The sequence below is a fragment of the Dysidea avara genome, chromosome 8 (genome assembly GCF_963678975.1).
Source record: "Dysidea avara chromosome 8, odDysAvar1.4, whole genome shotgun sequence".
Lineage (NCBI taxonomy): Eukaryota > Metazoa > Porifera > Demospongiae > Dictyoceratida > Dysideidae > Dysidea > Dysidea avara.
In genome coordinates, this window is record NC_089279.1 from 7902549 (window position 1) to 7930353 (window position 27805).

The 27805-nt window shown below is 38.2% G+C and overlaps 1 protein-coding gene across 1 annotated transcript; it reads left to right on the forward strand.

Annotated features, from left to right (window-relative positions):
• Nucleotides 1–7175: 7175 nt before the first annotated feature.
• On the forward strand, nucleotides 7176–26957 carry LOC136262759 (probable serine/threonine-protein kinase kinX). Its single transcript, XM_066057159.1, has 7 exons — nucleotides 7176–8408; nucleotides 13244–13425; nucleotides 15509–15617; nucleotides 16466–16582; nucleotides 16944–17096; nucleotides 21950–22096; nucleotides 26807–26957. Exons 1-7 carry the CDS (start codon nucleotides 7182–7184, stop codon nucleotides 26885–26887), a joined length of 2016 nt encoding a protein of 671 aa, XP_065913231.1. The 5' UTR covers nucleotides 7176–7181; the 3' UTR covers nucleotides 26888–26957.
• The last annotated feature ends 848 nt before the right edge of the window (nucleotides 26958–27805 follow it).

Here is a 27805-nt window from a genome sequence, read left to right on the forward strand (position 1 = left end):
GCAAATAACTAATTCAAGCAATTGAGGTTTGGGTAGGTATCGTTTTGTTGCCAGTAAGTACATGATGCTAGTGTATGTTCTGCCTATAACAGCTAGGAGAGAGTTACTTCCCAAGGACATGTCTGTTGTGGGCAAGTGAAATGTTTTGCGTGATGGATTAGTGGATACTGGAAAGGAACTACTTGGTAGAGATTGTCGCTGTTAACCATACTGGTGCTAACATTCTAAAACCATTGATAACATCTTGTCATGTTCTGTTTGCTCAGTGGCTTCAGTCTGGGTGTCACAGGGATAGGCAGAGATATGTTAATACAGTGAAACCTGTCTATTCTGGTCATCATAGGGACAAAATTTTCTGACCTCATTAAGGAGGTGGCTGCATTAAGCAGGTCACTTTGTACACATTAGCACATGGGGGGATTTTTATAATGGCCAGTTTAGACAGGTGACCTCTTTATGCAGTGACCTGATTAGACGGGTTTCACAGTATGAGGAAGACTGTGACTGCAGCAGTGAAGAAGGCCATGGCCAAGAATGATTGGTTTTCAGTAGAAGGCTAAGGATATTGAAGATAATCAGAATGGTGTAGTTGGTGATGCTTGGAAGTACATACAAAGAGGAAAAGCTGGCTTACAGCCAACAAAGCCAAAAGCTAGTAGGAATCTTAATGGTGACCTGTGCTCCATTTCATCAGAGAGCTTGCAGAGATGGCAACAACAGTTTTGAACACTGATGGTGTTTTCTCTTTGGATCTATATATAGTGGATTCTTTTCCATCTTCTGCAGTTCATAGTGATCTGGGCCATCTGGCTGATGTTCTTTCCTTTGATGAGATCAGGAATGCATTGTCTTTAGTTGCAGGAAACAAGGTTAGTGGCAACAATGGCATTCTACCAGAAATTGTGAAGGTTTGTTCTGACAAGTTGTTGAAGTACCTGCATGCTTGATCTGTTTGCTTTAGTGTTTGGGATGTTGTGAGGGTTCCCAAGGAATGGAGAGATGCCTCATTAGTGCCTGTGCCCTAAGAAGGAGATTTGCCTCTATTTAGCAATCGGCATGGGATTAGTCTACGTTATGTAGTAGGTAAGGTGTTTGGTAAAGCTATCCAACAGCATTTACAAAAAAAATGTGTAGCTGATTCATAGTGTGGCTTTTGATGTAACCGTGGTTGTAGAGAAGGCTATATTGAAGGTGATACCAAAGCATTTCTCTTGTTTGTGGATCTAAGGAAATCTTATGATTCAGTGCCCAGAGAAGCCATGTGGTTGATTGTAAAGTAACAAGTTATTTAAGTCCTTCCATGATAAAATGCAATATTAATGATAATGTTGCTCCAATGGACTAAGACAAGGTGCATGTGATTTTGCCCCTACTTCGTATGGTGATCCAGTGCTGCCTTGATTGCTGTCAACAGCTTGGTGTTAAATTATTGTATCTGTATAATATAAGTGTGGAGGTAAACTTGTTGGTGACAGAACTAGAGTACCCTAATTGTCATCTTGGATGACAGAATTGCGTTTTGCAGATGATGCTGTAATTGTGGCAGCTATGAAGGACAGCATTGTTGAGGCCACTATTGGATAGCGTGGTGCAAGCTTGTGGAATAACTATCAGTATCCCTATAAGACCAAATTTCTAGTTGCTGTGACTCAGAGTGATCTAGACCCTATTCATAATTGTGGCAGTGCTATTGAATCTGTGTCATCCTTTCAATTAATACCAAGGGTCTGTGACTCTGTGATGGAGTGCCATGGTGGTGTGAATGCAGAAGTTACTGCCAGAGTGTCCCGTGCTACAACAATTTTCAGAGCTTTACGAAATTCTGCTTTTCTGAGAAGTTGTTGTATTGGGTGTCCTACTGTATGCTGTAGAAACATGGCCTATTAAACAGAGAAATATACATAAATTTTCCACCATAGATATTTGAGGAACATTTTAGACATATCCAGAATGCCTGGCACATTAGCAATGAAGAGGTTTGGTGTCGGGCAGGTTTACCTACTCCCTTATCAGACTTGATTTCTAGTGGCTGTAGGCTTTGTTGGTTGGGTCATGTAGCTAGAATGTGTGATCATTGTCTTCCCAAACAGATGTTGTTTGGGTGGTTGCCTCAGCCTTGTCTACCACATGGACCTATACTTCATTGGCAAGGTAGGGTTAGGAAGGATTTTAAACTTTTGCATTGATGAGTTTGACTGGTATTTAATAGCACAAAACAGAGATTAGTGGAGAAAATTGTGTATAGAATCCCCTTTGATAACAACAGAACCTGTGCAGCAGCAGAGATTGTTTTGTGATATAGATGTAATAGATTCTTTAGAAGGGCTCAAGGTATGGCTAGACACATGCAAGTGTGATAGAATTGGATTCTGATACACAGCAGGGAGCAGCAAAAGTGTCTTAATGCGACCCAATTTGCCATCGAGCGTTTAGACATCACCAGGATTTGTCTAGGCACAAGTGTATGCAAGTTTGTGGCATTGATGATTGATTCAGTCTGCTACATAGCAGAAAGACATCATCATGAGATGGTGGTCTTCATCCAAGTCAAGTGTGTGTGTGTGTGCGTGTGTGTGCATGTGTGTGCGTGTGTGTGTGTGCATGTGCGTGCATAAGTACATGTGCTTGTAACTGCTTGATTGGCTAGCATATGTACATTTAAAAATTTCACTCACTGGCTGGTCATTCTGTGCATGCTGTTTTGCATTTATGACTGAGCTTAGATTTTGCATGCATTTATGTGTAAATACACAATTAATTAAGCACTACAGGTATATGGTTATAATGAGCATCAGAAGAAACATTAGAATGCCTAGAATTTAAGAACGGTTATTATGAAGGATGCCTAGAATTTTTGCATTCTTGCAATGGGCCAGAACACATTGCTGATTCTGTGAAATATTTTTTACCTTAATTCCATGTGTGGACAACTCTCTGAAACCATCTCTAAACTATGCATGCTGTAAAACTTTGATTAAGCTGATTAAGTGATCTGAAATGAATATAATATATTTGCTCTGTGTGATCATGTAGCATTTTTTATACTACAGTACATGTATAGTGAAGGTCACAACTATAATGTCTGCCACAATGCTCACTATTTTTGTGTATAATAACGTTCATGCACTATACTGTTGTAGTGACCCTCACTCCCAATTAGTATATGTTGTTGCCCCACACTTCTCACAGAGTATACTATACATTTTACATGGCATGCATATGGATGATCTTTTTTTGGAAATATCCAATCTTAAAACAGTTGTTTGTCAAAAATTTACTGACCGCAGACCAGCCTAGCTCCTAAGAATTCCTTCCCCTTATTCACTTTACTGAAATGTTTGGACAATCCTCCACCTAGCTAGCTGCAGGTCGCTAATATTCCCTACTCAATAGTGACTAGCCCAACTTCTATTAAATCACACTGTTCTCATTGTTAGGAGTGACCAGTGATCCTTATGCACTTCCTAGTGGAGACACTATCTGGTGATTGGCTGTGTCACAGTTATCCGGCATATAGCTAATAACTTTTAATATGTAGATTACTTCAAAATAGAACCACAGACTATATTGATGTGTAACACTATATTAATGTGTAATACAACAGCCCCTTCCCCTTTTCATATGGATCATACACTAGCAAGTGCATAGGTCAATGTACTGAAGGCGGAAATTTCAAGATTTTCAAGTAAAGAATTATCTAATCCAAAACAGCCAAGCTGTAAAAAAACAGTGCAGCCCTCAAAAAGGCTATGGTCAAAAAAGATGTGAAATCCAAGGTGGCGGCCAAGAAATGGCTGTGATGGTAGGTTAATGGTAAAATTTTTAATAACGGTAATTTAGGTGAATTTTTCGCCAAGACCAAGCGGCACAAAAATTCACCTGAATTGTCGTTATTAAAATTTTTACCATTAACCTACCATCACAGCCATTTCTTGGCCGCCACCTTGGATTTCACATCTTTTTTCACCATAGCCTTTTTGAGGGCCACACACTTTTTTTACAGCTTGGCTGTTTTGGATTAGATTTCATTTCTTTTTGTATTTGCATACCCCAAAGCCGGCCTATGGCCGGCTTTGGGACTTTTTTAACCTATCTTTTTTTCTTTACCACAGGAAGAAGAAAAGATGAAGTAGATGTACTTTAAATATTTTATCAGTAAATGTACAAATTATATATATATATATATATAATACATAATTGATTACAGAAATCTCCATGATGGTTTCTTTGTAACTGAACACTCTACAAGGTGACTTCTTCTAGATGCTCTCTCTACAGGGTGAATTGTTTGTAGCTGAACGATCTACAAGGTAACTTCTTCTAGCTGATCTCTCTACGGGGTGATTTGTTTGTAGCTGAATTCTGTACAGGTGATTTGTTTGCAGCTGAGCTCTTTACAGAATGGTTTCTTTGTAGCTGAACTCTCTAAAAGGTAACTTCTTCTAACTGATCTTTCTACAGGGCAATTTGTTTGTGGCTGAATTTTCTACAGGGTGATTTCTTTGCAGCTGAACTCTGTACATGGTGGTTTCTTTGTAGCTGAACTCTCTGCAAGGTGAATTAATCTAGCTGATCTCTCTACAGGGAGATTTGTTTGTAACTGAACTATCTACAAGGTAACTTCTTCTAGCTGATCTCTCTACAGGGTGATTTGTTTGTAGCTGAATTCTGTACAGGTGCAGCTGAGCTCTTAACAGAATGGTTTCTTTGTAGCTGAACTCTCTACAAGGTAACTTCTTCTAACTGATCTTTCTACAGGGTGATTTGTTTGTAGCTGAACTATCTACAAGGTAATTTCTTCTAGCTGATCTCTCTACAGGGTGATATGTTTGTAGCTGAATTCTGCACAGGTGATTTGTTTGCAGCTGAACTCTTTACAGAATGGTTTCTTATGTAGCTGAACTCTCTACAAGGTAACTTCTTCTAGCTGATGTCTCTACAGGGTCACTAGTTTGTAGCTGAATTCTCTACATGGTGGTTTCTTTGTAATTGAACTCTCTACAAGGTAACTTCTTCTAGCTTATCTTTCTACAGGGTGATTTGTTTGTAGCTGAATTCTGTACAGGTGATTTGTTTGCAGCTGAGCTCTTTAAAGAATGGTTTCTTTATAGCTGAACTCTCTACAAGGTAACTTCTTCTAGCTGATGTCTCTACAAGGTCACTAGTTTGTAGCTGAACTCTCTCACTAGTTTGTAGCTGAATTCTCTACATGGTGGTTTCTTTGTAATTGAACTCTCTACAAGGTAACTTCTTCTAGCTTATCTTTCTACAGGGTGATTTGTTTGTAGCTGAGCTCTTTAAAGAATGGTTTCTTTATAGCTGAACTCTCTACAAGGTAACTTCTTCTAGCTGATGTCTCTACAAGATCACTAGTTTGTAGCTGAGCTCTCTACATGGTGGTTTCTTTGTAACTGAACTGTCTACAAGGTGACTTCTTCTAGCTGATATTTCTACAATGTGATTTGTTTGAAGCTGAACTCTCTACAAGGACACTTCTTCTAGCTGAGCTCTCTACAGGGAGATTTGTTTGTAACTGAACTCTCTACAGGTGACTTGTTTGCAACTGAACTCTCTACATGATGGTTTCTTTGTAGCTGAACTCTCTACAAGGTAAATTCTTCTAGCTGATTTCTCTACAGGGAGATTTGTTTGTAGCTGAACTCTCTACATGATGGTTTCTTTGTAGCTGAACTCTCTGCAAGGTAACTTCTTCTACTGATCTCTCTACAGGTCGATTTGTTTGTAGCTGAACTCTCTACGTGGTGGTTTCTTTGTAGCTGAATTCTACAAGGTGATTTCTTCTAGCTGAACTATCTCTTTCCATAGTTGCATGAACTCCCTACAAGGTAACTTCTTCTAGCTGATCTCTCTACAGGGTGACTTGTGTGTAGCTGATCTCTAAACAGGTTTCTTGTTTCTATATAGCTGATCTCTTGAATTCTCTTCAGGGTGACTGCTCTATTAGGATGACTGCTCTATTAGAGTATCTCGATCTCGCACTTGCTGCACCAAGTTGGATTTCGTGTTATAACTCCGTGGCTTTAAGTCTGATTCTTCTACACCATTGATGAGCCTTTCTAAGATAATTACTCCATCTGTACAACGATTTTCAAAGCATTACCCCAAGCGGTTTATCTGGTAGGCGTGGCAAGCAGTCGTTTTTTTATTAGCTAATCTCGATTGCATAATTGTTACACATTGTTGGTTTTTTCGTTGTATCTTCCTGGTTTTTAGCTCGATTTCTTTCAAACCACAAAAGGGTTGAGGTTCAATAGTTAACCTATTAACCCACTGATTTTCAGCTTCTTCCCATACGCGGTTTACCCTGTAGGCGTGACAACATATTGGTGTTATTTTTCGTGAATAATCGCTCATAACTCTTTGCCTGTTTATCGTATTCCAGCCAAAGTTTTTTTTTTTAAATTAATTTTTTTTTTAAAATTTTTTTTATTTCCAGCCAAAGTTGGTACAGAGATGCGCCTTTATACCCCCCTTCTGTGTGCCAAATTCCAAGGAAATCGGATATGACGTTCGCGTTTTATAGCAGCTTTTGTAAGTGTGCGACAAGAGGAAGAAAAATAAGGAGAAAAAAAACGAAGAAACTAAGCCAATTTTTGAAGTCGCATATCTCGGGAACGCGTGAAGCGATTTCGCTCAAATTTGGAAAGTGGAGTGCTGAAGTTGGAGGGCATGTCCACAGCAAAAATCGTCTTGTTTCATCAAGGAAGCACAGAGCTACGAAGGTGCGAAAATTGCGTTTTCTTTCTTCCTGTCAATATACTCACCGGTGTAGGTGTTACGCGCGGGCTTCTTGGGCCGCACGACACACTACCGTGTGTCTTGATTTCACTTGGTTTTCACTGTTTCACAGTTTTAAAAATATAATTAGCTATTATAGACAGACTGTATTTTTTGTCAGTCATTTGGTCGGGAAAAAAAAGACAAAAATACAATCTGTGTTTACGAAACTAGTCACATATATGAATGTGACTGTTCTATAGAGGATTTGCAGCGTGACGTAAATCATCGTAATTGCTAAGCAACCGTAGCTGTCGGCCATGTTTCGGGACTAGCAACAGTTGCTTCACGCGTGCAAGTCCTCTATTAGAGTGGTTGACTGTGTTGATCCAATCTCGTGAGCTCACTGAGTTAACGAGCTGCAAGAAAAAATCTCGCGAAAAATGGCTTCTCAGTTTGGTGATGTTGCTGAATTTTCCAAGGAATCTTCATTGGAGCGACTAAGACTTACAAACGTTACAACCACGGGTAAAGTAATCGGAAAAGGGGCATATGGGAGGGTTATTGAAGTGTACGTACACGGAACGTTGTGTGCCGCGAAGGAAGTTCACCCCATATTACTGGATCATGTCACGCCTAGAGTATTTGAAGTGACGAAACAATCGTTTCTCACAGAATGTGTCAATACTAGTAGAATACTTCATCCTAACGTGGTGCAAGTGTTGGGTGTTTACTATTCTACCCGTCAGGCTAAACTACCATGGCTTGTGATGGAAATGATGGAAACTAGCTTGAAAATATTCTTGGAAAAATACGAAGAAGACAAAGTTCCATTTCACTTCAAGTTATCCATCCTGGTTGGCATTTCTCAAGGACTGGAGTTCCTTCATGGTCAGGATATTATCCACAGAGACCTCTCCTCAAATAATGTTCTTCTGACGAAACATTTTGTAGCAAAAATTGCTGATCTTGGAGTGGCTAAAGTTATAGAACACAATCGGATGAAAACCCAGACACAGACACCTGGTACACTACATTTCATGCCACCTGAAGCTCTCTCTGTCAGACCACGATATGGCAAGCCAGTTGATGTGTTCTCACTAGCTTGTATTGCACTACACATGGTGTCTCACCAGTGGCCTGAGCCAAAAGATAGAGTACAAGAAGATCCAGTGACATATGAAATGAGAGCTCTAAAAGAGGTAGAAAGACGTGAACATTACCTTCAGTGGTCTACTCCAGAATCTTTGAAACGGTTGGTGAAAAGTTGTTTGAATAATCAACCAGACTGTCGCCCAGCTATCTCTTGTGTAAGAGAGGAGCTCAAGAAATTGAAAAATTCTGTAGATAAACAAATTCCTTTTGCAATTGCTGATCCCGTTCAAATGTTTGATGTGGTTCAACAAGGACAGTTACAAATTAAAAAATTACATAATGAAATAGATACTATGAACCACACAAACAACTCCTTACAACGTGAATTACAAGAAGTTAAATTTCAAATGCAAAACCTAGAGCAAATTGCAATTGAAAAAGATAAGAAGATTAAGGAGCTTATTGCTAAAACTGAACAGCAGAGTATGACAGCAGTTAATCAATCTGAGAAAGTGTTTAAGCAATACCAGGAGTTACTGTCAGTACAAAACCACTTTTCTCAGGCAATGAATCAGGTATTCATGGCTGTATACGTATGCTAATTTATTTGGTGTAATATACTGATCCCACACTGTTAAAATTTAGGTACTACCATGACACCTATGATTTTCTAAAAATCAAGGGGGTGTTGTTGCAACCAGCGTTGAAACCGGGTCGGGTCAACCGGGTCACATTTTCTCCGGGTCATCCGGGTCTGACCCAGTTTATAAATTATCCGGGTCTGACCCGGATTGGATCACGTGAGAAACGAAATTGATCGTTTGACGACGTGGAACCTATAAACGCTAGTCGCGTAGCTCTTTCGTGAGCCACGCCCAATTATCGCGTTACAAACATACGCTCAGCCACGCCCATTTATTAGTAAGTACAGTCTGTAGCATGAAACTGTGTCCGTTTCTGTCTGCAAGCTTACTTGGGGCCACGCCCACTAATCGATTAATGTATGAGTTGTATATAGTCTAGGTCTAGTCTTGCAGCAGGATAAGTACTTTTGTGAGCCACACCCATTTTAATATATTGGGAAATTGCAATACTAAGTATGTACGAAGCCACACCCAATTGCTGTCTGTAAACTCACAGTAGCTACGTGGAACCAAACCCACTGACTGATTTTAAATTATAAACTTACCGGCTTAGTTATCACATAACTACTCGTTTACTCAACACGAATCGAACGCTCAAAACGTAGTCTCGCCGCCTGAGTCGCTCGAGAATACCCGAAACATAGCTCTTATCGCGTGCCTCGGCTTAATTTAATCCGGGTCAATCCGGGTCACATCTGGGTCAGTGGGTCATCCGGGTCAGCAGTAGTGATCCGGTTTCAATGCTGGTTGCAACACCCTTGAAAATAATTACCACCATAAGAGGTTTATAATCACACTTGTTGGGTGTTACCATTTTGTAATCACCCTTAATTGTTCATTGGAAACCCTAAACAGAGGTCTAACACCTCATGATAGGGTGTAATGTACATGTAATCGCATACAGTTACTAACACTGTTAGAAGTGTGGCAGAAACACTTGACTGCAATTTATTTATGGGCCAAGTGATTTATCGACCCCCATGACAACAGCACCTGCCCTGAATTATCCTGCAAGATGAACACCTGCAGTTTCAAGTGAAATATAATAGTAGCTATTAATAGTATCAGATTTTACAAAACTGATACAAATTGCACATCAGACAAAATCAAATACCAGAGTATAGCCATATTACCATACTAGTTCATGGTTTTAAGCTCAAACTACTTGACGCTGGCTTTAATGGTGCAGGTGGTGTGAAAAGTTTAATGGAAATTTCTGGCCTTGGTAAGGTTGACTGTCTTGGGTTGACAGGAATTGGTGGATGGCCTATTTTAGTTGCCCAACATATTATTCTGTGTTAATAATTGATTTTGCTGCATATATACCAGGCACTTAGGAGCCAGCACAGTTCTGTAACCTCATGCATGTCTGGATTTCAATTGCAGTCTTTATTTCCCACTCCTCTACAGCCCACCTTCCACTCCTTTGTGAGCAGCTGTGATTCTACCTCCACTACAAAAAAAAGTGTCATGTGTATGCGATATGCTCCAAACATGTTGTACATAGCGTGAACTCCTGTGGTGTATGTGATGTGTAGGAGATGATAGTTCAAATTTGCCTCATTAAATAGCAAATGTGAACTATTGTCTCCTACATATTACTTACCCCACCTAAGCACATTTCATACATATCACATTTAGTCACTGACTGCACTTGTGGACTGTGCTGTAAACAGCCCCTGAACACCAATCAAGACATTATCTAATTCATCACATACTGTATGCACAAATATGCATTTTACTGTAGTGAGCTAGCTAGCTCACTCATTAAAGTTGTCTGATTTTCTTTCTTATTTGGCAGGAATACTATATACAAGTATCTGAAAGGTAATAAATTGATGTATCTCTGGTGTAATTTCCTATGTGTGCCTTGGCAATTTTAAATCTAAACCATTTATCTCAAAACTTCTAAAATAAATATGTGACCGGATTTGACAAAACAAGGCTTCCACACACATCCATATTTCTGACTTTAACCAGCTGTAACTTGACTACTCAGCAATCTATTGGTCTAACATTTGCACAAAGTCCTTCCATAGCATAGTAAAATACCAGTTCAAAATTGGAAACTAATGGCATACTCCTACATAATGAATGAGTTATGGTACTTCAAAGTCATAAAGTGGATGTGCGTGTAAGCCTTATTTTGTCAAATTCGGTCATTAATATGGATTGATTTTCCAAACAATAGCTGCATAAATGCTTTTACATTGTGCTAAAGGAAATTTGTTTACTATGCATGAAGTGCTGCACTTCTGTATAATTATGATAATCAATACAACTATATTTCATTGATGAGGTGTAATGGGAACACCCTTTGCACCTACAAGGGTGTTTCTGTGAATGAAATCCCACAATTAAAAGTTTCTTTGGTAGTTACGTTATAAGTACAAATTGCAACTTACATATGAAGTGTAGAAAGACAAGCAAGTAAGTGTACTTGTAATCATGTTGAATTACTGTATTTCACAGGTCATAATATGTGTTTCCTAAATATGTCATCAATGAAAATGAAAATGAAGGTATAGGAGGAGATCCACCACCACGAAAGTGTTGGAAATTAACAGTGCACCCCACCACACACCCTGGATTTACACCTCTTGTAGCACTTTTACATTCTGGTGTTATATTTCTTGCAGCACCTTAGCACTCTTCTTTCACACCCTCTAAGTGTCACCACAGCACCCTTTCCTAAAACCTGAAGGGAGTTGTTTTTTAAACATGCAACTGGACACCCCCAAAGGTGCTTTTGGTACACCTGAATATTAACAGTGCAGGGATGTGCATACCTAGGGATTTTGAGAACCACTTTGGGTGTTTATTAGAGGTGTATTGATGGGTGTTTGCAATATCTTATGTTAATGGATTTTATCCACAGTGACGTCATGAGCACAAGATGGCTGCATTATTTGGGGGACTAATGTACAGGTGCCTATGGAGAAATTGTTTTGATCGATCATATTCACTCATGAAGCAAGATACTGACCAGTAGCCATTAGGTATGGGTATAATGTAACAAAAACCATTGCATACAAGCGTTATCTTGAAAATTTTCCAACATTATCTTGAAAAATTTCCAGCATGTGATACAAATTGTTTATTGTGTTGTCTTGTAACCATACCTGTTGCTTAGAGCTCGATATCTCCTTCTCTGGTTGAATTATGATCAATCAAAACAATTTCTCCATAGGTGCACATTAGTCCCCCTAAATAATGCGACTATATTGTGCTCGTGACGTCATTATGGATAAAGTCCATCGCCAAGAGAAACTGATAACGTATGATACTGGCACCCCATGCCCAACCATATTTACTGCCAATTGGCTGGTATCACATGCCTGCACAGAAATTTTAGAAAAGATTCTTCTATTAGAGTTTATATTGCCTGACTGCTTTATTAGAATATCTCTGTCTTTCACTCCACTAATCCTGTGAAAACCACTAATAAGGTAAAGATTTACTGTGTGTCCTATTTCATAATGGATTCCTATTTTGGAAACTAGTGGTTCGTATTGCTCCAAGTAGTACATATAAACTAGAGGTGTACTGAGTATTGTATTGGCTAAACTATCAGCCACTGATATGGGAATTTTTACCCATATCGGTATCAATACAGGACGGTACGAGAACCAATATTGCTACCATTGTTTATAGAGTAGCAATAGTGTATTCATCAATGGACTATGTACGGTTTTTTCTACTTTATCTGTGGGGCTTTTAGTACCAGTGACTTATTGTTCGCCCTATAGCAAGTGCTACAATACATGAAGCCATATAAATACAATTTATTGTTGAAAAGTTTATTTCAGTCTTTAGAAATGACAATATAGGGGTAGATACATACACTTTAATTTGTTATATTGGATCTAGAAGCAATGGCTGATCTAGATGGGTTTTGTATTTAGTTTGGCTGAAGCACCTTCTTATGTACGACATTATTTATGATTGAGTTTTGTACATTAATCATAATATATTTAAAAACTATCTACTGCGTTTATAAATTGCAATTATTGGTGTGTGAAGTTTTCTCAGTGTGGTCCATATTTGGTCCAAATTTTATCGTACAGGATGGGATTATGAAGGTTTGACCAAAAATATTACCCTAAAACCAGTCTCATTTTCCCTTCATTGTAGCTTGGCAGTATTTGTTAGATAATAAAGCCCAAAATGCCTGCGGAGTGATCAACAAGTTTCTGTGGATTTAAAAAAAAAACAACTGAATTTCTGTTGACTGACTGATTATCGGACTAACTGAGGCCTCCAGCCAGTTTAATGTTGCTTTTACCCAAGACTTGCTTTTTTGCCTATTGCTGCAACTGCAACACATGCATCATGTGCTTACCTTTTTTCCTTGATTGTATCGCATTTCTTTCTCAATACAGCTGGCTATCGCAACGATCATCTTTAATTTCCATAGTGACTGAGTTACAGAGTTGCTGTTGCTGTATAACGAGTGGAAAATAGCTGCAAATGAAGCAGAATGCTCACATTGCTGATAGTCGGGGCACGTGTTAAACCACTTGATTGATTTTATAATATGTCTGGCCAGAGCCATTCATTCCTTTAATGTGGTATCTGTTGATTCACCAGTTGTAAATTATATTATAAAAAGTAAACAAACAAGTGTTAGGAAAATTTGCGAAGGAGTCATTATTGCATGGAGCAACTTTTATTTAGACTGCTTTGGAAGGTTTTGTGTTAAGTATTTTTCACTTTGGGCCTAGACTATACTGTAGCACCTGTCATTAAGTACAATTTGTGTCTAGCTTGAAAGAAAACAGAAGGAAGACCAAGGGAGACAAGCTAAAGGGAACCAAGCTGTCGTGGTGGCCATTGTTGAAAAGAACCTACTTCCTAATGAACAAGAATTTGAATGTGGAATTTGTTTTACACCTATTGAGGTTGGAGAAGGAGTGAAACTTAGGGACTGTTCACACAACATTTGCAAGTACGTATTTAGGCTGCTCCAAATGAGACTGTAGTTTCCCGTCTGGATGTTTTTAAGATTCATGAGGCTTATTATTCATTATTAATTTATGTGACTGCTCTATTAGAGTATCTCGATCCTGGGAGAATTTCAAGGACAGGAAACTATAGTTCTCATGTGGAGTGGCCTTATCTGTTATACCTGTTCTCTATTAGCCTATAAGGATATAGTGCAGTTAGTGACACACTTTTTAACTTTCTTGTGTATGAACTTTATACTATTCCAAAGATATAATATCATTAATGGTTACAAAACATTTTCAAAGTTGTGTTATTCTTAAAGTTTTGTCTATACAATGTATGAGATATATATCTTGTTAATTTGAGCAGTAGAGGGTTAAATGTTATGCCTTACATGGTGTTTTTTCCCACCCAGCTTCTTCCTGAAGTGCTTAAAAATTCTGCTTAGCTATTATACACCTAATATTCATGCCCTAGCTTCTCTATATCTTCCGAGTATGTAATATACATAATAAATTACAAATATGTCTCTGCAATACTTTCTTCAGAACCTCTCAGTCTAATGTCTAATGGAGTAGATGCCCATGTGTTAGTGATGACACCTTCTTCTAATATACCCCTGTAGATCCAAAGAATTGAATTGAATTAATGAGGATATCAATAAATGATCATCACTTAAATGTCTTAAGCAATAAGATTGTGTCATTGGGGCAGTGGCAAAAGTCGGACAAAACAACTGATCCTCAGCCTCTAAAATCAAGTAATTTACAAAGCAAATCAACAGCACTGGTGGCCTCACGGCGAGAATGCAGTGAGGAAATGTGCATTCATTCAGTTTCTCCACCATCTTTTGTATTATATCAAAAGATGGCGGAGATTTCCCCTCCTAATTATGTAAACAACTGTATTTTAATAATATCACTCATGAAATATAGTTATTTTAACATCAAGCCATGTGCTTGACCACTCTATGACAGTTGCTGTTATATTTGAGCATGTTTTGATTTCTATACATTTTCTTAGCATGATGCAGTATGCCTATTGTGGTATGCCTATTGTGCTAGTATTAATCTTGATGCTTCACGTACCTATTACAGGGTTGAGACCAGGTTGGGTTGTCTGGGGATCTGACTCAGATTGGATTTACATGTGAAGTAAATTAGTTAGTTTGATGATGAGGAAGCTTATCAATGCATCATAGTCTAAATCTGCCGCAGCCCAGCTTTTGTGAGCCATGCACACTTATACTATCTATTTTCATACAGAATGGAACCATGCCCATTTTCAGAAGGTGTGTTGCAGTCTGTATAGGTATACACTAAGCCATGTACAGTGCTGTCTGCTGACTTATGTGCAATACATGGAGCTATGCATCAAGCATGGTCTAGTCTTGTAGCAGGCAAGCATTTTTTTAGCTATGCCCACTTATTGGCAATGTGTGATACTGTCTGTAGATGTCACACTACTTCATCTGTAAGGTGTGAGGTTTGTAGGTATGTATTAAGTAGGGATGGGTCAAAGCTTTGGAATCTTTGGAACCTTTAAAGGTTTTGTAACCTTTGAAGATGGTTTTATCCATCCAAAGCTTCACAGACATGGATATTATCATGTCTAATTGGGAAAAAAGCCATGTGCTCCCTGGAAGCATGCAATGACCTACTAGAGCCTGGATACAGCTGTAACAAAGCGTGAGTCCATGTATGGGTGTACACCCATCAGTTATGATCATTAATTATTAACATGACATAATCAACAAGGAAACGTGTTGCTACCTGAGCCAGCTCATTAACTGATTGTTAATTACCTGTTTTGTCATCATAGAACTACACATTTTATGCCCACAATGTAGCTATTGGTATACACCTATGTTTCAGTGAACTGGGTAACATCCTGGATTGCTATTTGGGTCAGTTGGCCATCTGGCTCAGCATTAGTGATGGTGACCTATTATATGAAAGATTACAGGTGTATGACAGAACATTGGTGGTGCACAATTGAGATGCAGTTAGCTAAAAGCATACAGCTATTAGTATGTGGCTATGCAATGGCAGTACTGTGTGGTATGTATGTATTGTATACTACAGGGAGTGTCTACATGATTGGATTATGATGGCTGATGATGCTAATGTACAATGTCCATGTAATGAAGAATTCGAGTGTAAAGGAATGATAACTGAATTGGAAATGAAATCAGTATGTTTGTGTTTAGTTCTTGTATATCCACTTGGATCTACATATGCATCTTTTTTTGTGGATCTAGTCACATGTATGTAGCTGTTACTTATGTTGGGAATTTTTCAAACCAGGCGCATGCCCACAGCCGGCCAGCTGTGGGCGTGTGCCTGGTTTACTGAAATTGTTTTCATAAAAGTGTGTGTGTGTGTATGTGTTTACCTACCTATCTATGTTTATCCGTATGCACCCACGTGAGCAAAATCGTTAAATGGTAAAAGCTGCTTGCACGTAAGAAGTAAAAGCAAAACTGAAGTCTGTATTAAACTTCCGCACGAGTAAACTTTGCTTTGAGGTGGTTTCTTTTTGGCGGTCTGAAATACGGGTGTGGACAACTCTCCTCAGATTTTGTGAATTACCTTCCCTTCGGGTTTTATAGGCGTTTAACAACTAAAAACTACAGTGCAGGCCGGCTACTAGGAATAGCCTACCCCTTCCAAGTTGTTGAAAGTGGGCATGTCCCATATGTACACGAATGAAAATGAAGAGCAGCTTTGAGGTTTTGTCAAGAGAATTTGTTAGAAAACTATGATAGCTAAACTATAAAACAGTTTAGAAGATACTTCTGTGCATAACATGTTATTAAAAGCGGTTTGTTAACAAACACTTCCTTAGCAATGCATAGCAACGTAACTGAAGAATTCTGAAAATTTCATGAATTACGAAATCTGAAATTACATGAATTTAATTAATTGATGTATTATAGCTACATAGTTATACATAGTTAATTCCAGATGAGTTAGCTATCTACATGGCTCCTAGTTTTAGAAGTAGCACAACATCAACTTGTTTTCTTTTCATTATTACAGATACTCAGTGATGAAGAATTTGCCAAACTATTCTCAAGAGAATCACACCCAGCTGAAAATTATAGCTACCACTGCAAAACACCAAACTGTAGAGGATGGTGTGTCTATGAAGATGAGGTGCATATGACCTACACCAGGGGCGTACCCAGGGGGGTTTCAGGAAACCCCTTTGAATTTTGTATACTGTTCGAAACATTAAGAAATTGAAACTTCTTGTTTCCAGAATCTTAATTCTATCATGGAATAGGACACATTTAAACTTTTATTATAATTTCTCACATGATAGCAACACTTGCCACATTGTTCTGAATTATGATTTTGGGGAAAAGATCAAGATACTCTAATAGAGCAGTCAGGTAATGTAAACTTTCTCTAATATAACAGTCACTTAGCTGTAATGGAAACCCCTTTTCAAAATTCCTGTGTATGCCCCTGTACATAACACATTTGTACTATTTAGTATCACTCTGTTGTGTAGTTGAATGTGTTCTCATGTATGGTGTGTGGTCGAGAAAATTGCATCCTCTGTAAGGCTATCCACACTCCGATGACTTGCAAGGAATATCAGGTAGATTTGATGATTAAGGCAACTAATGACGAGGCTGCACAAGAAACTAAGCAGATGTTGAAGGTAAAGTTCATGATCAACATGAGTAGAGTAGTTCAGTTCATGGTCAATTGTAGTTTTAATTGTTTTATGTAGACTACGCTTAGAAACAGAAAAAAAAATTTGAGTGGCATACAGCATACAATGAAATTTATATAACTATATATATTTTTTGAATATATTTTAAGATATACAGTATCTGTGTGGAATAGAACACTTGACAAATGTTTAATGGATGTTTTTACCATTGGGGTATGGGCAGGAGCCCACAAGGTTGCATGTGTTTTGTCGCACTAGTGGGTTATGCTGGAATGGGCATTGATACAAGATCAGCAATAGTTTTGCAGAAATAATTTTATGAGAATTGACAATATTTATTTCCATTGAAATTATTTAGAACACTATCAAACATGGTAGTACTGTTTAAGTAGGGATTGCCCCAAAGTGATGCACGCTGCCAATATTGCCGCTTTTAAAAATCATCCCAGAGAAATAGTACGCGACAAAAATCACCTTTGTGTAATAATACTACTATTTTAAAATTGTTAATATAATATCATCATTCATCTCTTGTTTCACTACTTTTTATTGCATAGCTAGATCCCTACTTCATTTTTAAATTAACAATTTAAAAAAATCCCAGTTTGTTTAGTTTTTTGTTGTAGTACAGCTAGTTACAGTGCAACTTGTGAGCTAGTTATTAAGTTCCTGTACAGCTTATTAAAGTACATACTGTGCCAAAATTGGAAGCACATAGGCCTGTAGTAGCGTGCATAGCTTACCTTTGATCGTAGTAGCAGTGGCTCTCAGATCTATGACCTGTCTCAGTATGATGGTCCGTGTTCTATTCACCGGGCTGGAAGTTGTTTGAATCGAGGGGTAGGTAATGAGCCAAAATCGTCTACAAAATTTCAAAATTTGAAATATGGGTGGCCATATTTCATCTTTCAAAGAACATTTCAATTCATATTTCTCTGTGAAGTTTAGTAATTCCAAAATTAAAAATCTGTAAAATTCAGTAATTTAAATTTACAACAATACATTATTTTAAATTTCTGTAAAATTCTGTAACTTCCCGTTACATCTGCTCGATTGTCATTCAAATGTACAAAATTTCAGCCATTACTTACCCCTAGGTTGTTACCTACCCCTCAGTTCGAACGAACAGGTCCTTTCAGTTGTCTGGAGCTTAGTCTCAACTAACAGGATGAATTAATACAATTCACTGATGTCAGTTGATGTATGTAAGAGACAACAGATCGACTGACATCAATGAATTTACCATCTCTTTTGTACAGGCACAGACGTGGTGACTTAATATTTCTTTTCACAGCTGTTGAATGGTTACTTCAATCTAGATCACTCCAACTTTTTCACTCTTTCCCACAATACACAAACTAGAGGTCATGCATATAAATTACTTAAGCCCCGTGCCCACCATTCATGTTGGGTCAACTATTTTGGTAACTAGAGTAATTAATGACTGGAACAATCTTACTAGTGATATTGTAGGAAATTCTTCATTAAATAATTTTAAGTCAGCTATAGATAATTACTTTTATGACTTTAGATTTATGTTAATGTAATAATTATGTTCATAGTTAATTTTTGTTTATTGCATCTAATTTATGTATATGTATGTAATTGAATGGGTGTACAGGCTTCTAAGCCTCAACCCAAATCACATCATAATCATAATTTCCACTCGAGTACTGTCCAATCACTCGCTGATCTCGCTGTCCGGCTGCAAGACTGAGTCGCTGAGTCAGTGTGTTCAGAGGAACAAGCCGTCGAGTATCAGTCCATCTATTAAGTTGCAGTCCAGGCATTGGCAAAAGTCGAAGTACAACTCAGCAGCCTTAATGTTTCACGTGCAACACTTGAAATTATAATCGCCTGATCTTTCAGCAGCATAAGCACTTTCTGAAATAATTTTGTGGTGTCTACAGAAAAGTGTTGATACGGAAAATTTATGTCTTAGTATGGTTTTGATGCTTGAAGAAGAAGACAGCCAACCTGATTGAAGGTAAAAGGAAAGACAAGGTGCACAGTGCGTACACTCGTTGGAATCCCAAAAGGCACATACCGGGTGAGTTTGTTGTTGTGGCATAAAACGGTGACTGTGTGCTGCTTTGTTTGGGCTCTAGGCTTGCGACTGTGGCCAGTGAGTAGGTGAGTGAATGGAGTGAGTGAGTGGAGTGAGTGGAGTGAGTGAGTGAGACGAAATTTCAAGTTTTGGAGATTTAAAAAAATTCTATATCCGGCCACCGGTAAGTGTTTTCTTGTTTTTAATGCTGTATTTCATGTTAGATGGACTAATATTATTCCGTAAAGGTGATTTTTGTGGCGTAAGATGTCTCTATGATGATTTTTAAAGGTGGCATTTTAGGCGGCGCTCATTTTTGGAGGGATTCCTACTTAAACAGTACTACAGTACTGTTTGATAAAAGGTAGTGAAACAAGAGATGGTATTACAGCATACCTTGGTGGGAAAGTCCCTACTTTGACATTGAGCAAAATTATAGCTAATGTGCCAAAGTAGGGACTTCCCCATTGAGCTATGCTGTAATACCATCTCTTGTTTCACTACTTTTTATTGCATAGATCCCTACTTCACTTTAAAATTAACAATTTAAAAAAATACTAGTTTGTTTAGTTTTTTATTGTACCGAGCTAGCACAGCTAGTTACAGTGTAACTTGTAAACTAGCTATTAAGTTCCTGTACAACTTATTAAAGTATGTACTGTGCCAAAATTAGAAGCACAAAGGCCTGCAGTAACGTGCATAGCTTACCTCGTAGTAGCAGTGGCGCTGCTCAGATCTATGACCTGTCTCAGTACGATGGTTTGCGTTCTATACACCCGGGCCAGAAGTTGTTCAAGTGAACAGGCCCTTTCAGTTGTCTGGAGCTTAGTCTTGACTAACAGGATGAAGTAACACAATTTCCACTCGAGTACTATCCAATCACTTGCTGATCTCACCATCCGGCACTGAGTGGCTGAGTCAGTGTGTTCAGAGGAACAAGCCATCGAGTGTCAGTTCGTCTATTAAGTAACAAATCTCTTTGTCCATTGCAGTTCAGGCGTTGGCAAAAGTCGAAGTGACAACTCAGCAGCCTTAATGTTTCACGTGCAATGCTTGAAATTATTAGTGCCCCGCTCTCTCAGCAGCATGAGCGTTTTCTGAAGTAATTTTGTGGAGTCTTCAGAGAAGTGTTGATACAAAAATTAATGTCTTGGTATGGTTTCGATGCTTGAAGAAGGCAACCAACCTGATTGAAGATAAAAGGAAAGACAAGGTGCACAGGGTGTACACTCGTCGGGATCCCAAAAGGCACATCCCACTGGTGAGTTTGTTGTTGTGGCATAAAATGGTGACTGTGTGCTGCTTTGTTTGGGCTCTAGGCTTGTGACTGGTCAGTGAGTGAGGCAGTGAGTGAGACGAAATTTCAAGTTTTGGAGACTTTTTAAAATTCTATATCCGGTCACCGGTAAGTGTTTTCCTGTTTTTAATGCTGTATTTCATGTTAGATGGACTAATATTATTCTGTAAAGGGATTTTCATGGCGTAAGATATCTCTAGGATGATTTTTAAAGGCGGAATTTATGGCGGTGCGCGTCACTTTTGGGGATCCCTAGTTAAACAGTACTACCGTACAGTTTGATTAGTCCATCTAACATGAAATACAGCATTGAAAACAACACTTACTAGTGACCGGATAAAGATTTTTTAAAACTCGAAATGTAGTCTGCCTCACTCCTGCCACACTTCCTAACCACATTCGCAAGCCTAGAGGCCAAACGAAGCAGTGCACAGCCACCATTTTATACCACAATAACAAACGGATGTGCCTTTTGGGGTTCTGACGAGTGTAGACCCTCTGCACCTTACCCTTTCTTTTATCTTCATCAGGTTGGTTGTCTTCTTCTTTAAGCATCAAAACCATATCGAGGTGTTAATTGTCTGTATCAACACTTTTCCCAGCATATTTAGATGCCACAAAATTATTTCAGAAAGCGCTTATGCTACTGAAAGAGTGGGGTGCTTCCAGTCAACGTAGTCTAGTCTCGTGCCCAGACCCCACGAACTGCATTGTTGAGTAATGGGTGGGGTCTGTGCATGAGACTAACATAGTCTAGTGTTGCGTGTGATGCTTTAAAGCTGCTGATACAGATCAGCTAGGTTGTCACTTTGACTTTTGTCAATGCCTGGACCGCAATTGACAAAGTGATTTGTTACTTATAATAGACGGACTGATACTCGACGGCTTGTTCCTCTGAACACACTTTCCGCCGAACAAGATCGATCAGCGAGTGATTGGATAGTCTACTGAATACTCGAGTGGATAGTTTCTCTGACGAGAAGATTTTATTACTTTATCCTGTTACATGAAACAACTGAAAGGGCCTGTTCGTTTAAACTAGTTCGTGATTGGGATCCTGTTTGCAATAGGTTCGCAACCACACCCATCAATTAAAGATCTAGGTGAACTAATAACAATAGAGTACAGAGACTACATCCTTAACAATCTAGCTGTTTACTTAACAGTAAACAAGATGACCTCACCCCTTGTTGGTCGAGCTAGCTGCACACCCTTTGGCTGACTTGAGATATACTCTAATACAACAGTCATGTGTGATATTCTAATAGAACAGTCATAGGTTAGCTGTGTGCTGCTACAACAAAACACTAAACAAACTAGTATTTGAAGTAGGGATCTATGCAATAGAAGTAGTGAAACAAGAGATGAATGATGGTATTACAGCATAGCTCAGTGGGAAAGTCCCTACTGTGGCATTGAGCTTTTAAATTAACAATTTTTAAAAAGACTAGTACATTACTGTGTCTATCATACTTCAAATTGTGTTATGTGTAGGAGTTGGTGAAGAATGGAAAGGCCATGTATTGTCCCAACAAGAAATGTGGCATTATCATACAGGAAAGACCACCGTGTGACTGGATCAGGTGTAGCTGTCAGATTGAGATCTGTTGGGTGACAAAAGGACCTCGCTGGGGACCTAAGGTGAGAATGGACAAATAAACGTTTTCATAGTAAATCATTTTATGCAGTTGGCAAAACTGGCCTATTTTTAAATTTTACCCTAATTACACATTACAGTGCTCAAGTAAAAGTGAATATTTGGCCTTAACTCATAAAAAATAAACAAAAACAAAAAAAAACAACAAAAAAAACAAAACAAACAAAAAGTAAGGATAAACGATAAAATTTACAAGTTAGTAGGGATTTTTACTATAATAAGTGCTTAAACAAGGAGTTACTGAAGTGCAGTTAATTCCTACTATTACTATAGTCCAATGGCATAAGTAAGCATTGAATAGACCACAGGACTAAAGTAGAGGTTAAATTTTGCACTTCAGGGGATGATCTCTCTTTTTATTGTACTGATCCCTGTCATTGGAAGAATGGCACCAAACATACAGTGTGAGGTTGTAATTATTTGTATGATAAAACATGCACCCCTGTATTAATTACTAATAAATTATGTAACTGTTTTACTTAATTTTTGACTATGTTCTTTCCATTATGGAGAACAATATTCTAGAACCCATCTGTTTGCTTTTATTGTTGGAGGCATTGTGCGATAAGTATGGATGATTTTTACTTTATACAATATACAAAGTTATGACATGCTACTGTGAAGTGATACTTTTACAATGTGAGCTGAAGGCTCACTCAGTCACAATAGTTAGTTGCAATCAATCAGTCAGCTAGTAGAAAATTTCAACAAATTTGTAGCAACTTTTGGAAGTGTTTCTAGTTGCACTGAAGGCACTTTTGAGCTTGATTGTAACTGTTGAGGTATTGTAAGTCAAATAGTTTTTTTTTGTGGCCATACAGTACTACTGTACTGTACAGTTCTTTGATAGCATTCTTGAAAAACCATTCCAAAACATCTACTTGTGTGGATGAATAGTGAATGCCCTACAAACCTGGAGTTTAGTAAGAAATAGAGCTGAGAAATTATATCAATTTTGCGATTAATTATGCATGATTGCCATAGAGCAATCATGATTTGATGTGCATTGTTAATCGCAATGTCATGAAATCTCACGCGTATTGGTAGTTTACAAATGGCGATGCATACTGTGTCTGAAGAAGATTTAGCGACTTTGTTACTGCTGGAAAAGTCGACCAGTGTTGTGTGTAAGCATTTTGACTTCCCTAGTAGAGACAGGAGAATGATAGAGCCTGATAAGAAAAACGAAAACATGTTGTTTCCCTAAGGTTTACTGAAATTGTTTTCGTAAAAGTGTGTGTGTGTGTGTGTGTGTGTGTGTGTGTGTGTGTCTGTGTCTGTGTCTGTGTCTGTGTGTGTGTACCTATCTACATATCTACCTATGTTTGTCGGTACGCACCCACGTGAACAAATCGTTAAATGGTAAAAGCAGCTTTCACGTAAGAAGTAAAGGCAGCTTTCACGTAACAAGTAAAAGCAAAATGAAGTCTGTATTAAACTTCCGCACAGGTAAACTTTGCACTGAGGTGGTTTCTTTTTGGCAGTCTGAAATATGGGTGTAGCGACTCTCCTCAGACTTTGTGAATTATCTTCCCTTCGGGTTTTACAGGTGTTTATTTAACAACTGAAAAACAACCGTGCAGGCCTTGTAGACTACCAGGAATAACCTAACCCTTCAAGTTGGAAAGGGGGCGTAGCTATCCCCTACATTCACAAACAAAAATGAAGAGCCACTTTGAGGCTTTGTCGAGAGAATTTGGGGGAAACAACATGGTAGTTAGACTATAAAACAGTTTAGGAGATATTTCTGTGCGTAATATGTTGCTAAAAGCAGTTTGTTTAACAAGCGCTTTCTTAGCAAAGTAATTGAAAAATTACGAAAATGTCATGAATTACAAAATCCAAGAATTACAATGAATTAATTATGTATTATTGCACAACCAAAAACCTATTGGTTAAATTAATTAAATAAGCATATAGTTGGTTAATTGCAGATGAGTTAGCTAACTGCATGGCGCCTGGTTTTTAGAAGTAGCGCAACATCAACTTGTTTGTAAACTGTGCAATCGGGACTACTCTTACGTTGGGAATACAACAAATTGGTGGCAACACTTGGAAGAATGTCATGTAGAAACATTTGGGAAGCAAAATAAGAGCCAAACAAGCCAGTGAGAAGGAGTCATAGAGTAGTAGTAGTAGTACTAATGCTTCATGGACCATGACCAGTCACAACCAACCGATGATATGTTTAGTGTTTGCTCAAAAGCAGCCTTACCTTCAAAATTCAGCAAGATTTAAGGTTTTGAACGATGCAGTCTGTTATTTTGTATTGAGAGACATGCATCCTTATCAGACTGTGAATGATGCTGGATTTCAAGCCATGTTGGCTGCCTTCGATCCATGATATACTCCTATGGACCATAAACCACTGGCCACTAATTATATTTCCAGGCTTTATGACAAAGAAAGGGAACAAGTTTGTGGTGAGTTGTGTGGTACTGATATAAGTAATTATGCACTTACCACTGATATTTGGACTTCGTGTCACAAGGAAGCTCATACTGGTGTACCAGTTCATTTTGTAAATAGATTTTACCAGTTAAAGGCTTACATACTAGAAACCATTGAATTTCCAGGGGCTCACACAGGTGTTAATATTGCTGTGGAGTTACAGCAGGTACTTGATAACTGGAAACTTCCAATTTGTCTGCTGTTACAACAGATAATGGCAGCAATATTGTGGCTGCTTCTGACATCAAAGGATGGATGAGGATGCCTTGCTTCAGTCTTACCTTGCAAATTGCTGTGGAAGTTGTGCCCAAGCTTCCAGCGGTATTCCGAGCTTTAGCTAGATGTAGAAATCTAGTTTCTCACTTCAACCGTTTTTCAAAATCAACCTACTTGTTAAAGCAAAAACAGATTAGCATTCAGCATGAACAATTAAATTTGGTTCAGGATGTTGCTACCTGATGGAATTCAGCTTATTTTATTTCATGGCAAAACACCTGATATCCCAACAACAGCCACTTTGTGCTACCCTGATAGAGTTACATAGAGGCGACCCGATGCCACCTGATGCAGACTTTGAGCTGTTTGTGAAGGTAATTAAACCTGTTGTTGAAGTAACAGAATCAATAGGTGCACAGAAGTGGGTAACCATCTCTGCAGTACGACCAATGTTGTATAAGCTTCTTGAAACCAAAATTAGTGAAAATATCACACAGCTAGAGAAGACAATAAAGACAGACATGCATGCTAACCTAGCAGATTGTTGCAAAGGTTCTTGTTGAAGTTGCTAAACACAGCTGCATTTTTGGACCCGAGATTTAAGGCATTGTCTTTTCTTCCAAATGATGACAGATTAGATGTGATTACATCTGTTGAAGCAGAGACAGTTATGTTGGCACAAAACATATCACAAGAAGCTGAGTCATCATCTGCTGAGTGTGTGAAGAGTCAGACTTGAGTTACCTCTTTCAAAGAGATGCAAAGTTAGCAAGGCTGAAAAATACCTTCTTTTGTTTGTTGATGATATAACTAAGTCTAAACATCAGGGTACAAGTCCTGCTGAATAAGCAAAGGCTACATAGATGAAGAACCGGAAACTGAACCACCATTGGTTTGGTGGAAGATGAACTATGCAAGGTATCTGTGTTGCCAGAAAGTATCTGGCTATTCCTGCAACCTCAGTACCAGCTGAGAGGGCATTTAGTCTAGCAGGCCATGTCGTAAACCAAAAGACTTGTTATCTAAAAACAACAATAAACTTGCGTTTCTGGCAGAAAACTTGTCATATTTATGTTGATTTATTTCATACCAGCTAAGAGTTAAGCTGATACAGTGATTATACTGAACTACTGTGTATAAAATGTTGTACACAAACTTTTCTTTTAGTAATACATGATGAAAGTAAGCGTAAGTACATACAATGCATGTAAAGTTATAACGTGTGATGTAAATCATAATCGTGATAGGTTGGATCTTACAATCATGAAAGTAGTAAATTTTCACAATTGCTCAGCTCTACTAAGAAAGTTTAACATTTTCAAATACTAACAAATTAAGTTAAGTATCTAGGAAGCTGCATCCCCAGACTGGCACTCCCTCTCTGCAGAGAAGCACATAAAACTGCATGTGTTTCCTCGAGCAATAGCTTGACAAAGTGTGTGCTAGAATGCTAGTTCCAACCCTGCCATGGTGGCAGTATTTATATGTATTCAACAGTCAGTGCCAGAGAATCTTCAGTGACAAGGGAAAGATTGTAATTTCATCTGAAAGAAACATGTGAATCTGAAAATTTCTTCATTTATTCATCTAAGTTGGAGGTCACATCTGACAAATTTTCAAGTAAATAGCCTTTTCAAGTTTCTAGTTACATATGATTGATCAAAGTTAGCAAATGTAGTCCCGAATTTCTACCACACAAGTATGAGGCAGTCCTATAGTAAACTTCCTTCATATTTGGGAGATACGTGGGTTTAAATAAGTGCTGTCTTTCAATACCAAAACTAACCACTTTTGTATAGAATTACTTGTGCTAATATTCCTGTGCTTACATGTACTGGTAGCTGATGCATGTGTATACACATTAGTTGCATAGAGTTTAACATTTTAAGAGCTGTATAGGAGGAGTATCCATACAATTATACAAGTGCATTTGTTTAGTGTAGGAATATCAGTTTGTACTGTACATGTTGTATTTTGTGGGTACCATGCATGAGTGTATATCTAATGGTTTGTTTGTTTCTTCACAGGGTAGAGGGGACACCTCTGGAGGATGCAGGTGTAGGGTGGGTGGTAAGAAGTGTCACCCTAACTGTAGAAACTGCCACTGATAAATCTTTTGTTGTCATTTATGCACTATGATTATATGATGTACTTTGAATGCAAAATTGAAAGTGTCAAACCAAGGATCAACAAGCAAGCACATGAAGGTCTACAGTGTGAGGCTGTGAGCAATTTATAAATTCTGTCAGAGGAGGATCTAGTATTTCACAAGGGGTGCTGTAACTGTACTTACATGTACTGGGGTTCTGTAACTGTACTTACATGTACTGGGGTTAAGGTAAATGGTTGATATATCTATTAGTGGTACAGTGTATGAGGCACGCTCAGCATGCACTGCATGTTCTATTGACCTATTTTAACAGGGTCATCCACACTTGAATCGTTGTGACAGGAAATTCTTTGGAGATAAAAATCTTTCACTCCATATGCTGACAGTGTATGTAAGAAAAATTGGAAATTTTACATTTGAGTAAGGAAATGAGAGGTCATCTACACCTGCAGCTATACTAGTTGACCTTCATCATCCTGTCAAAAGTATATGTATGTCAACTAGTGTAGCTGCAGGTATAGATGGCCTCCCTTGTTTCATTGTTTTTTTTATATCTGTGATCCCTACTCAAATGTAAATTTTCTGATTATTCCTTACACTTGTAGCATGATTATTATTTACTACTGAGCCATTGAGGTGTAGTGGATATTCTTCATTATGCCTAACCAATATAGCCAAGCTGCATGTTGTAAAGGAAAATTGAAGACAGGTTTTTGGGTGACATTTTTGGACAAGAAAGCCCAAACTTCCATGATGCCTATGTGACGTAAATATGGTTAACCCTTGTAAATATGCTTTATAGTATAGCCCAGGCTCTATACTAGTGCTAATTATGTTTTAACAGTTTCCATGGTATTGCAATTTACAATTACGCTTGAAAAGTTCCCATAATTCTTGTGTGCACTATTCTATGAAA